This window comes from Arachis hypogaea, chromosome 19, assembly GCF_003086295.3.
Source record: "Arachis hypogaea cultivar Tifrunner chromosome 19, arahy.Tifrunner.gnm2.J5K5, whole genome shotgun sequence".
In the NCBI taxonomy this organism is placed as follows: Eukaryota; Viridiplantae; Streptophyta; class Magnoliopsida; order Fabales; family Fabaceae; genus Arachis; species Arachis hypogaea.
In genome coordinates this window covers 18,602,394-18,615,906 of record NC_092054.1, presented here as the reverse complement: position 1 = coordinate 18,615,906, position 13,513 = coordinate 18,602,394, and the positions used below count along the sequence as shown (strand labels likewise).

The window sequence follows — 13,513 nt, the reverse complement described above, 5'->3', positions numbered from 1 at the left end:
AGTTTTGACGGAGAAAATTGCGTTGCAATTTGAGAGTCCATTAAAGGAAGGATCATCGAAGACAGGGACATCATGTTGACTCTCGGGTTTGTTATTGGAGCTCCTTTTTTGCTTTTTTTTATGGATAGTTTTAATATCATAGCCTGAAATGTGAGGGGTGCGTCTAACAAGATAACCCGTGTACATTGCAAAAATTTGGTGAGAATATATAAACTATCTTTCTTCTTTCTCTTTAAGACTCATACTATGTTTAATAATTTGAAGAGTTTTTGGAATAAGTTGGGTTTTCATTGTGTTGGTGTTGAGGAAGCAGTAGGACACATGGGTTGCATTTGATTTCTCTCTTCTATTGCTAATGCTTCTTGTGTGGTTACTGACTAAACTGACTGACGTATCACAGTAAAAGTGAGTGTGGGTAACTTAGTTTAGCTTTGTAGTGCAGTGTATGGGAGTCCTTAATTTGAAAAAAGAAGTATGCTTTGGGATCATTTGCATTCTATTAATTCAGGCCATAATGGACCATGGTTGGCCGTTGGTGATTTTAAAGAGATTGTGATGCCAGACGAGAGTACGGGTGCTTATTTTTCTTCTCACAGAGCTAGTCTATTAGCTACTACTCTAGATGACTGTGAACTCTTTGATCTTAAAATGACTGGTAGGAGATATACTTGGTATAGAACAGTTCAAGTTGGCTGGGACTTTGCTAAAAAGTTGGATAGAGCACTAATTAATGAGGCACAGATGACAATGTTTCCTGAGGGTTATTCTGAAATTCTTAGCAGGCTTCATTCTAATCATTACCCTATTTTAGTTCGTTGTCATGGTGGCCCCATAGTGAAAGGTTCTTGTCCTTTTAGGTTCTAGGCTGCGTGGGCAACACATCCTTCTTATAAACATGTTATTAGTAAGCTTGGAATCAAGGGTTTAGAGGCATTACTGAAAGGCTTAAGTTGGTTCAACATATTTTTTTGGACTTTAACTCAAAGGTTTTTGGAAATATTTTTGTACAAAAAAGTAAGCTGGAATATCAGATTAATCAGATTCAATGGCGTTTGGAGGTTACCGATATGTTGTCTCTGAGTATTAAAGAAGCTGAACTGAGGGAAGATTACAATAGGCTTTTATTGCAAGAGAAATTTTTTTGGTACCAGAAATCTAGAGAGCATACGCAGTGGGTCAAGTATGGGATAGAAACACTAAATTCTTTCATCTTCAGATTTTGGTGCGTAGAAACCATGATAGAATACATGGATTATATATTAGAGATGGGTCTTAATCTACTGATCCAGATATTCTCCAGGAAGAAGCCCTCACTTTTTACAAGAATCTCTTTGGTACAACGGAAGAGGTTGAGGTTGATTGTTTAGGGGATGTTCCGATGCCCACTCTAAGCACCAAGACTTGTGCTAAGTTAATTGACCCTGTCTCTTTTGCGAAAGTCAAATCAGCAGTATTCAGTATGAGCCCTTTTAAGGGTCCTGGTCCAGATGGCTTTCAATTTTATTTTTTTTAAAGAATATTGGAAGATAGTAGGCACTGAGATTTGGAATATTATCCAGAGCGCTTTTTTGGGAGAGTACTTAAATCCTAGCATCATGGAAACTCTGATTGTGCTTATTCCTAAAATTGATAACCCTACCTTTATGAAGAATTTCAGACCTATTAGCTTGTGTAATGTTGTTTATAAAATTATCACCAAAATATTGACTAATCGACTTCGGCCCTTTCTTCCAGATATTGTTAGTCCTTTATAAGGAGGTTTTATTCCGGGTCGTGGTGCTCCTGATAATATTATTGTGGCCCAAGAAATTCTGAATTTTATGAAGCACACAAAATCCAAGAAAGGTACTCTTGCTTTTAAAATTGATCTTGAAAAAGTTTATGATAGGGTGGATTGGAGATTTTTGGAGAGTACTCTCATTGCTTTTGGTTTTTCTATCATCACTGTTAATTTGATTATGAATTGTGTCCGTGCGTCATCTCTTTCTATTACGTGGAATGAGAATAGATTGAATAGTTTTGCTCTTAGAAGGGGGCTTAGACATGGTGATCCAATGTCTCCTTACTTATTTATGCTTTGTATGGAAAGACTTGCTTGCTATATATCTCATAAGGTAGTCGAGGGTGTGTGAAAACCAGTTTCTGTCACTAGGGGTGGCCCAAAATTTTCTCATTTGATGTTTGCAGATGATCTCTTACTTTTCTGTCAAGCTACAAAGAGTTAGGTCCAAATGGTCATGTATTCTCTTAACATATTTTGCAAGGCATCTGGCATGAAAGTAAATCTTGAAAAGTCTAAAACTTTTTGTTCTAAAAATGTGACTACTCGTAGAAGAGATATTTTTACTAGTGTTTCTTCAATACGTTTTGCTTTGGACTTAGGAAGATATCTTGGAGTTAACCTTAATCATTCCCGTACCAGTATGGCTTCTTTTCATTCAGTGATCGAAAAGGTGAGGGGAAGATTAGCTAATTGGAAAGGAAGGCTTCTAAATAAAGCAGGAAGACTTTGTCTGATCAATTCTGTTGCAGCATCCATTCCTGTCTATCATATACAGGTATATTTTTTTTTCCAAATTGAGTTTGCAATAAATTGTCTTCTATGATGAGACAATTCCTTTGAAAGGGTCAAGTTGATGGCAAAGGTCTTTCTCTTGTTAATTGGAGGACCGTGGTCACTCCAAAGAAATTTGGTGGCTTGAGTATTAGAGATCCTGTGTGTGTTAATATATCTTTACTTGGTAAATTGGTTTGGCAACTTTTTCATTGTCAGGACAAGTCTTGTGTTGCTCTATTAAGGGCGAAGTATCTGAAGAATGAGGGAGTTTTAGATGGCCCTGTCCCTTGCAACGCTTCTCATGTTTGGAAGAGTATCTCAAAGGCTTTTGGTGCTCTTAAAGATGCCTTTTCTTGGTGCGTTGGGTCACTTGATCAATCTTTTTGGTTTGACAATTGGAGTATTGAGGGTCCAATTGCTCAAGATGTCCCTTTTGTACATATATTTGACTCTGATTTAACTATTAGAGACATTTGAAAAGATGGTCAATGGAATCTCCATGATATTTTCTCTAACATTCCAGAACATGTCAAACAGCATTTGAATGCTTATAATCCGGATTTGAATGCTGGAGAGAGATCGGGTTGGTCGTGGGCTGTGGCGTCTTCTAGACTCTACTCAGATATGAGTGGATATAATTGGCTAGTCAGAAGAAAGTTTGACAGAAATGAGCGTGATAATTGGTTGTGGGTATGACGACTGGATATTCCTGAGAAGTACAAATTCTTGATTTGGCTCAGTCTTCACAACGTTATTCCTACGGCAGAGTTTCGTTTGGGTTGTGGCTTAGCTTTATCTAGCACTTGTCATCGGTGTCAGAATGGTTCTGAATCCATTCTTTATTGTCTTCGGGAGTGCCCTAGTGCCAAGGAGGTCTGGAACCTTTTAGACCTATATTCAGATAACTCGGATTTACGTAATTGGCTATGCAGATGTGCAAGGAGTGGAGATGTTTTTCTTTTCTTTTCGACCATCTAGGGGATTTAGAGAAGCAAAAATCATGACTTATTTAATATAGATGACTCTTGGAGTGCTAGTAAAGTGGTGAGTTTGATTCGTAGTTTAGTAAGAGAGTTCCACACTATTTTTGCTATGCATCACTGTTTGTCTCCTCCTTTGCTTTGTTTGCATTGGGTTCCACCTCCAGTTCATTCTGTTAAATTGAAGTGTGATGCTAGTTGTTTTGCTCCTTTTGGCTATGCTGATTTTGGTTGTATCATTCGCAATTCTGATGGATTTTGGATGAAAGGTTGCACTGAGAAAGTCGAAGTGTGCAGTGTTCTTTTTGCTGAATTGTATGCGATTTGGAGAGATTTACTTCTAGCTTGGGATAGTGGATTTCGTGAGGTTATTTCTGAAACAAACTGTTTATAAGCTCTTTTCTTAGTAAACAAAAGAATGCTTGGTAAGGATATTCCGGAATTGGATTTGGCAAAGCATATACAGGATGTTATGAATTGAAATTGGAGAGTCTCTATTCTTTTAATTCAAAGGAATGCAAATAGTGTTGCAGATTGTATGGCTAAAGCAGCTACTTATGACGCGGACATTCACTCGAATTGGAATCAACTATGGAGTGAGCTTCAACATCTAATAGATTTAGATATGAACTTAGCCAATTAATTTGATTTTGTCTCTGTTCTTTTTTTCTTTTTTTTTTTCTGTTTAGTCACCCAAAAAAAATTGAAACACCCTTATAGCTACTATAGTCGGTTACCCCTTTTGTTTTCAATTTATCTTTCTCTCTTTAATAAAGGTCTCAAATAGTATATCTGATCAGCTATTACTCAATACTCACCTTATAATAAAGAATACTAAATTGTCAAGACCTCAAAATAAAATATCATGGCTCATGGATCTCAGAAGCAGAGAAATTCATAACTGCAAACTTTAAAAACATGCAGCATGCAACGGTAATATTTTGGCACTAAAACACAAACTTTATCAATAGGCTTAAATGTTTGAATTAGAATACCTTCCACCTCTGAAAAATGAAAGCCTAATACAAAAGGCATAAAACATCTGCGAACTACTAAAAACATCGTATGTTCATAACTATCTTCATGTTCATATCTCTAAGTTCATTATTTTATTTCGTAAGAGAACAGATTAAAAATTGTTGCGTGTAATATAAGATATTTTGTTTGCATATTCTAAGTCTAGATTACTAGTTACATAATACTATTCGTAATTATATATTTATTATATGGGTTAATGTTCAAATTCGTCCCTGAAAGATCACGCGATTTTCATTTTCGTCCCCGAATAATTTTTTTAATCAAATTAGACCCTGAAAGATAAACTGTTAGTCAAATTAGTCCTTCCGTCAATTGGATGATGATGTGTCACGTTAAGTGCCACGCGGCACGCCACGTGACAGGTCAGTAACACGTGTCACTTGACATAAAAAAAAGTTTTTTATTAGTCAAAATAGTCCTTGAAAGTCCAGACGTAAGTCATTTTCATCTCTCAAATTTTAAAAATTAGTCAAACTAGTCTTTATATAATTTTTTATAATATTAAATTTATAATATTTTTTTATACTACTAATTTTACTATTATTTTTTAAACCTTAATAAATAAAATTCTCTTTATATAAAATAATAAAAATAATTAAATTTTTATAAAGTTATTTTGTCATTTGTATTTTAAAATTTTACATTTTCAAATTGTAATTTTTTATGTAAATTTTTTTATTTAAATGAGTTTATCAAATTATTGTTGATTATATATTTAAAAATTTAATATTTTAAATTTTACTAAATAATATAGTAATTATTTTAAATTTTAAATCTTTTAAATTTTTTAAAATTATAACTTTTATTATTATTTAATTTATATAGTAAAACTCAATAATTGAAAAACTGGTTTATGGAATCATTTTTGAATTTTAATATTCTAATATAATTTTTTAAATATTTCATTTAAAACAAAAGGAATTTTATTTTAATACAAAGCATATCTATTTATATAATGTACTAGTGCGGAGTAGTCTGTGTTATGCATAGGTATAATATTTCCTATTTCATTTTATCTCATTGATTTGTGAAATTAAAAAAAAAATTATATAATCTATCTCAAACATATGAAACACACAAAAATTTATTATGATGTTTGCACGTATTACGCTTAAGAAGCAATTCGTTTATAATAATAATAATAATAATAATAATAATAATAATAATAATAATAATAATAATAATAATAATAATAATTAACCAACAAATTTTTAATATTTTGTAAAGTTTGGAATTGAAACAAAATTTGTGGATCTTCTTGGATTTTGACTCTAAGTATCACTACCATTACATCCTATATATAAGTAATATCGTAATGGAAAAAAAAAAGATGTAGTAGAAAAAAAATAGTGGTATAACTTTGTTTAGGTTAATATACATAAATTTTGATTTTGAGCATATAACTTTATTTAAGTTAATAAATACATACATTTCAATTTTGAGTATATATATATATATATTCCAGCAAAATATAGTAGTGTAAGAAAAATATTTTAGAATAGAAAAGAATAAGAGAGATTTTGAGAATAATTAAAGGAGAGAGATAATTTTATGAAGAAAAAATAAAAAAATTATATAAGGACTAGTTTGACTAATTTTTAAAATTTGAGGGATGAAAATGACTTACGTCTAAACTTTCAAGGACTATTTTGACTAATAAAAAAAAATTTTATATGTCAAGTGACACGTGCCACGTGTCACTGACTTGTCACGTGGCGTGTCACGTGTTACTGAGCTGCCACGTGGCGTGTCACGTCATCATGCCACATGGCACTTAACGTGACACGTCATCATCCAATTGACGGAAGGACTAATTTGACTAACAGTTTATCTTTTAAGGACTAATTTGATTAAAAAAATCATTCGATGATGAAAATGAAGATCGCGTGATCTTTTAGGGACGAATTTAAACATTAACCCTTTATTATATCTAAAATTATACCATTATTCTATCGATAATTAATGAATATTAAATACACGAATTTTAGACTGTTTAGACTGATTTTTTATTTTCACCCAAACATTACTATAGTAGTTACATTACATGCATATTTCCCTGAGTTGAGGCTTCTCATGCAAGTACTAGCTAGTCCTTGTAAGTATGTAACTATATCCATCTTGATTATTTCTATAGAATTTATAATAAAAGAAAATGATGAGACGATTTAAGAATAATATTCTAGGAGTAGCAGTTTACATTATTAATAATCAATTTCCAGGTTCCAGGTGCCTTGGCTCTATCAACTAAGCTCTCGCAGCCATAGAAGATTTTCATTTTTTTCATTATTATTTCTTTATTGCCATTATTATCTTTATCTATCTCAAATCTCTGAGCCTATTCAACTCGGGTAAAATCACAGTAGCAAGACTGGGTCTATCTCGTTTTCTCATCTCACAACACTTCAATGCCAACTTAGCACAAGACAAAGCATCTTCAACAGGCCAATCATTCAAACTAGGATCAAGAACTTGTTCAAAGCTTCCAGCATCAATAGCACTCTGAACCAAATGAGCCAACCCCATTGGAGGCTTTGCAGTTATAATCTGAAGCAGCATCACACCAAAAGAATATATGTCCGATTTCACACCCAACAACCCTGTCTGTTGATACTCCGGGTCGATATAACAGAACGTGCCGGCGGCTTTCGTCAGCCGGTACTGGGTAGTTTTGTCAGCGACCGAAGGCGGAACGAGCCTCGCAAGACCGACGTCGCCGATCTTGCTTAAATAGGTTCTGTCTAAGAGGATATTTGCTGGCTTGAGGTCACGGTGGACTAGTGGCTCTGGTTTTAGTTGGTGAAGGTAGAGAAGGGCGGTGGCGATTTCCGATGCTATTCTGAAACGGATTTTCCATGGGATTGGAGGAGTGTTTCCTTTTCTGAATAAACGATCTTCCAAACTTCCATAGTCCATGTATTCATACACAAGACATCCGAATTCTGGGCATGCACCTATGAGTAGTACCATGTTTGGATGTGTTATGGTGCTCAAAACTTGAACCTGCATTAACATCAAGTTGTTATTAATTTTTATTCAGATTTGTTGATAATAATTTAGGACAGAGCTTTTTGAAGTTTTAAATTTGAAGTGTACGTGAAGGGAAACGTTTTGAATTTCAATTTGCATGCAGATAATTGATGAAAAGAGTTTTTTTTTTTTTTTTAAGTTAAGAGTGAGAATGGAATTCGTGAACTCTAAATGAATATACGAAACTATACTATTTGAGTTATAGCTCGTTGGCAATCCATGAAAGGAGATTGATCTCCTGTTAAAATGCGATTTCATTTTAGAGGAAAACTAATTAAATTTTGTTATTTTTTATAAAATTTAAAATAAATTGAATCTAGATATTTGTGTGATAAATTACACATTTAGTTACAAATATTATTATTATAATATATAGTCTCATAAATATTGATGTAATATTTTGTGAGACCCACAATAAAATTAAACAAAAATCAAATATTGTAGATATTCTAAATATGAGATTTATCATTTTAATATTTAGTTTTTTAATTCAATTTAAATTTTACATAAAGTGAAAAAATATAATTGATTCTCCAACAAATTGAAATTGTGTTTCTATACTAAAATTGGTCTTATTTGATTGATGATTTCATTTTTTCTAGATGTCAAATCTAAAATTCCAAAAATATTTTATTAGAATTGCTCTCACTAATACACACATAAATATTTAATATATTTGATTAAATTGTTATCTAAGATTTTTAATTATTATCTTTGTATAAAGACAATTTTACACAAATAATTTACATTAACAATGTTAATGTGTTAGAATATAGTTGTCATTTTTAATATAGCAAGAAAAAAAAAATGCATTATTTAAACCAAAGAAACATTAACTATTTATAGATACCTCTTGGTTAAATTGTCTTTCCCCATGGCTTATATCTGGCCTCACAGCCTTGATGGCGACATCAGTGTTGTCAATTACTCCTTTAAAAACTGGTCCATAACCACCTTCTCCAATTTTGAGATCAATATCAAAGTAATTAGTTGCAATTTCTATTTCTTTAATGTTGTATCTTCTGTATGGAACGATGTTTTTATAAATGTAGGCAGAACTTGAAGCTCCTTGATTTTCCTCGTTTTCCATAGCATGCACTGTTTTCTGCCTTGAAAGCTTAGCCTTTTCATACTCATCCACTCCCTAAATAACAAATATGAAATGTACTTTTCAAGTGTTTTCTCTTTTTATTTTTCAGGCAATTGAATTAAAGTTTAATATTCAAATTAAATAGAGAAAATATTATAATAACAATATCTCAAAAGAAAGCATTTCATCATACCTTATGCGCAGAGTCGACTTCTTTATAGAACAATCCATATTGCTCATTTGTTTTCTTTAGTTCAAGTTTTAATTTCATTAATTCTTCCTCCATTTTTTTCTATAAAGATGGGTGGAAAAAAAAATCTAATCATTCACATGGGAAAAAGTAAGTTAAACTACATAATTAGTTATTACCAGTATATTGAAATCGATTATGCTATGTGTGTACTAAAACCAGTCATCAAAATAGTCACTAGTATAAAATATAAATAAATTAAATTATACATATATATTTATATATAAAAATATTGATGACTGATTTTAGTATACGAATAATATTTTTGTATTGAAATTCTTTAACATTGTTTTGAAGACGAAAAATATAAAAAGAAGAGATAACAAAGATAAATATTTAGATATAGGTGCACATTGAAATACAAATAAACCAATCCCAACTACAAAATAACCCTTACTATACTTACTCACTTTTCCATGTACCATTGTTAATAGTTTCTAATTTTTTTTCTGCTTTTCTTATGCATGTTCTATAATGACCAAAATACCCTTACTGCATTGATAGTACAAGATACATTACTTACTTACTTTGGATTTTGACGAAGTGATTTGTGACTTTGCGAATTCAAGATCACTGTCGGTTTGTGGTGAAGAGCCTCCAAAGGATATTGTTGGACTTTGTTCTATTGGTGAAAAATTACTTGGTGTCATTGATAATGTAGCCTCTTTGACCAAGCTAAGTGAATCACAGAAAAGGATATCCATGTCTTTATTGTATTACTCCAAAAAAAGATATGTATAAGTATTGCAATTAATGGAGATCCATACCTGTTTATATGTTGAGGTGAATTGTTAAAAAAATAATCTGGCGTTGCTACCCCTTTTACTGTTGCTGCTTTTGTGAATTTACCATTTTGAGCAGGACCTGCTGGACGGATAGTTTGGACTTTTCCTTTCGATATAACATATATTGAGCAAAAATCTGGCAAAGACTTGGCTAAGCTAGCTGCCACATCCGTATTTTTAAATTTCCTGAAAAAAAATAAAATAAAATAAAATCAAGGCCATGGTATTTTAGTTATGCTTAAGAAGCACAACATAAAAATATGGTTTAATTATTTTGGTAGTTTTATATTTTTATTGAAAATTTTAATTAGATTTTTATATATATTTTTTAATTAAATTCTTATATTATATTAGATTTGGTAATTAAATTTTTATCGTGATAAAAATATTGAAATTAAAAAAAATATTTTATTAAATAAAACGAACATATTTAATATTTAGTTAACAGAATTTTTTTTGTTAATTTTAATTTTTTATCATGATAAAGACTTAGTTACAAAATCTGATATAATATAAAAATTTAATTAAAAATTTGATAAAATTATCGAGATTTACAAAATAATTAAAGCTAAAAATATATCTCATGGACCGCAAGAGATTTTTACTTATTGGAAATGCTTGAGTATGCATGATTGTGAGATAAAAGAATTCAACCTTATAAAAGAATTCCATTGGGAAGCACCAACAATGACGCTACTAATATAGTTTTCATTTACGTATTGAGTAAGTGCACTGGTAACGTTAGCGCCTTGTAACACCAACTCTGTCGCTACAATCTGAAATAATAAGCGTCCACAACCACAAATTATTTTTTTTTTTTCAAACTAAACATAATTTTTAATATTTTTAAAGTAAATATTAAGGTAGAAACTCAGGTGTAGTCGACTTCACGTGAAGTTGATATCTGAGAGTCGCTAGATAAAAATTTAATCAAATAAGTCAAATCATCTAACGGCTCTCAGACATTAACTTCACGTGAAGTCGACTTCACGTGAGTTTTCACCAAATACTAAATACCCTGTTCAATTCTTATTTACTATTTCAAAGATAACGTAGACAAAAAAGATAATGATTAAAAACTAATATTTTTTTTTTCTTCTCATTTTTGTTGGATAACTAACCCCTTTTCGAGCACAAAGCCCTCTGAAAGGGAGAAAAATCCGTTGCCATTCTTCTTCAGTTGGTGGACGACAATGACTAGGTCCAACACCATTCTCTGCACAAATAAACAATAAAGGATTGGTAATTGTTATATGAGAAAGTATAGGGAGCCAATGATCTAAGCGTACAAAGCGTACAATGATAGTTTAGAAAGTATTAGAGATATGATTATTAGTGTTACATTGTTCTGTCAGGTTACGTTTTTGGGATGAGTAGTTTCAGGATATGGTATTAGAGTTTCAAATTCGGAAGATCAAGAATTCGAACCTTGGTGAACCCAAAATTAATTTTTTATAATATGAGATGTTTATTATCCCTGGTATCCGGATGATTATTCTACATAGTAGGTGATGTTCATTTTATTCATACCCATTGTACACATTGTACACTTAGGCCATTGGCTCCCTAGCACTACTCTTGTTATATGGATAAAGCGGTGCTATAATCCTTAACATTTAGGTTAAGTTTTAACTTTATTCTTAATATTTTAAATGTTTTATTTTTATTTTAGATATTATATTTCATACTATTTAAATTTTTTTATTATTCTATCACTTTCATTCTCAAATTACTAATAACTATGCACTCTGACTATTATAATTATAATTTTTACTGCTGTCCAAAAAAAATTATAATAGAAAAAGAGGTATTTTTGGAAGAAAAAATCGAATCTTAATCAAAAGATTAAAATATAATGAAATAAAATGTTTGAGATAAAAATATAAAGTTTCAAACATTAAGAACGAAATTAAGACTTAACCCAAATGTTATAAACTAAATAATACTTTATCCTTATTCAACAAAGAATGAATTATTGAGTTTGTTTATTACGGCTCTAATGCATGTAACAAATATTTTATGTGAATAATATATTGTTCTAAAAGTGATCAAAATAATAATGTCACTAATAAAAGATTTAGAAAACATTAAAGTTTACATAAAAAGACATACAAAACTATATGTGAATAAAGTCTTTGTGAATAATTTATCTATCTAAAGATAAGAAGAATTAATAATTGATATTAACCAACAACTGATGAAAATCCCAAATAGTGCCAAATTAAATCAACATAAATAATTATCCATCATGATTTTTTAACTTCCATACAATTATTTTATTGCTTAATGCTATAGGTGTAAACTTTAATTTTATTGCAATCTCAGTTACAATTGTAAACAATTTAATTAAGGTTTAATTACTCTGTTGGTCCTATAATTTTGCGAAATTTTCAATTAGGTTCCTATACTTTTTTTTTTCTTTTAATTGAGTCCTTGCACAAATTTTTTTTTAATTGGGTCCCTACACTTTTTTTTTTCTTTTTATTTAGGTCTCTATACCAATTCTTTTTTTTTAGTTAGGTCCCTATAAAATTAAGTCAATTATTATTAAAAGGGACTTAATTGAAAAAAAATTTAGTGCAAAGACCCAATTAAAAAAAAAGTATAGGGACCTAATTGAAAATTTCACGAAACTATAGGACCAACAGAATAATTAAACCTTTAATTAAATGGATGTGAGAAATTATTAGCTATGCTTCCAAGGTTCAAAAACCACCACCAAAGGAGGAGGTGAGAAATTATTGAATGCCTCTAGAGAACATGTAATGTGTACTTTTTCAAAAACTTTATTTTATATTTAACATATAAGTATTGAAAATATAGAAATGTGTTTATGTTATTAAAATTTAAGAAGCACAAGGAAACCTACGATGGTACAAACGATTGGTCTGAACGTGAATGAGAATGCAAGAGGAATTCTTCTTCAGAATATGTTCTACGGCCCACTGGATGGCGTATTGGCTTTTCCGGCCACTGGTCACGGCGATCACAGTCGTAGGGCCACCACTATTTTTAGGCTTAGCTGATGCTGATTTTCTGAAATCTACCATTACTGATGGTGGCTGGTGTGGTTTGGGGTAGATTATTGGAATCAAAATTCACGTTTGAAGATACCCAAAAGAATAAAAAATAAAAAATAAAAAACTATTGGTGATGACAAAATATGTTGTCCTTCTCCTATGTATTTTATTTGTCATATTTGCTATATATGGATCAAATATTGTTACTAACCGCTCCGAAATTTGTCATGCTTATTCCTTTGTTGATCTGGACTCAAGGATTTGTTGGAGTTAGTTTCCAAAACATTTTTGTGCTATCTACATGACGTTACTAAAGTCGGTTTTGTTTTTTTATTTTATTTTATTTTTTCACTTTCTGTTTTCTCTGTTTCTAATTGTTGGCAAAACAATTTAATAGCCACAGTTATGAGAGTTGGACAGAATATTCAATGGAATTAACCGAAAATTGGCCACAAAAATCAATGCAATTCAAGATTAAAAAAAATACCGTTGCAGTCGAAACTCGAAAGTCGAAACAGTTGAAAATTAAAAAAATTAATATATAATCTTTGGATAGTTGGTAATTTGAAAGTATTCATATGTCAAGCAATCAAATGATGGTCAGCACCTAAAATCTAAAGATATTAATGTTTGATGTGCCATGTGTTGATCCAAAGAAATAGTCAAATCGAAAAATATTAAGTATGGGTTTTCGAGAAAATGTACTTAGGAGGTTAAGTTTGGGAGTTGCTGACACGGAAATTGTTTCCAATTACTTTGTCGAAAT

General features: G+C 31.0%; 1 protein-coding gene across 1 annotated transcript; it reads right to left on the bottom strand.

The window, feature by feature from the left end:
* Positions 1-6,883: 6,883 nt before the first annotated feature.
* Positions 6,884-12,893, bottom strand: LOC112778050 (U-box domain-containing protein 34-like). The gene is made up of 7 exons (XM_072228308.1): positions 12,609-12,893; positions 11,997-12,016; positions 10,849-10,941; positions 10,382-10,503; positions 9,062-9,083; positions 8,453-8,746; positions 6,884-7,575 (listed from the first exon to the last, which is right to left on the bottom strand). The coding sequence occupies exons 1-7, from the start codon at positions 12,775-12,777 to the stop codon at positions 6,892-6,894; spliced, it is 1,404 nt and encodes a 467-aa protein (XP_072084409.1). The 5' UTR covers positions 12,778-12,893; the 3' UTR covers positions 6,884-6,891.
* Positions 12,894-13,513: the final 620 nt, after the last annotated feature.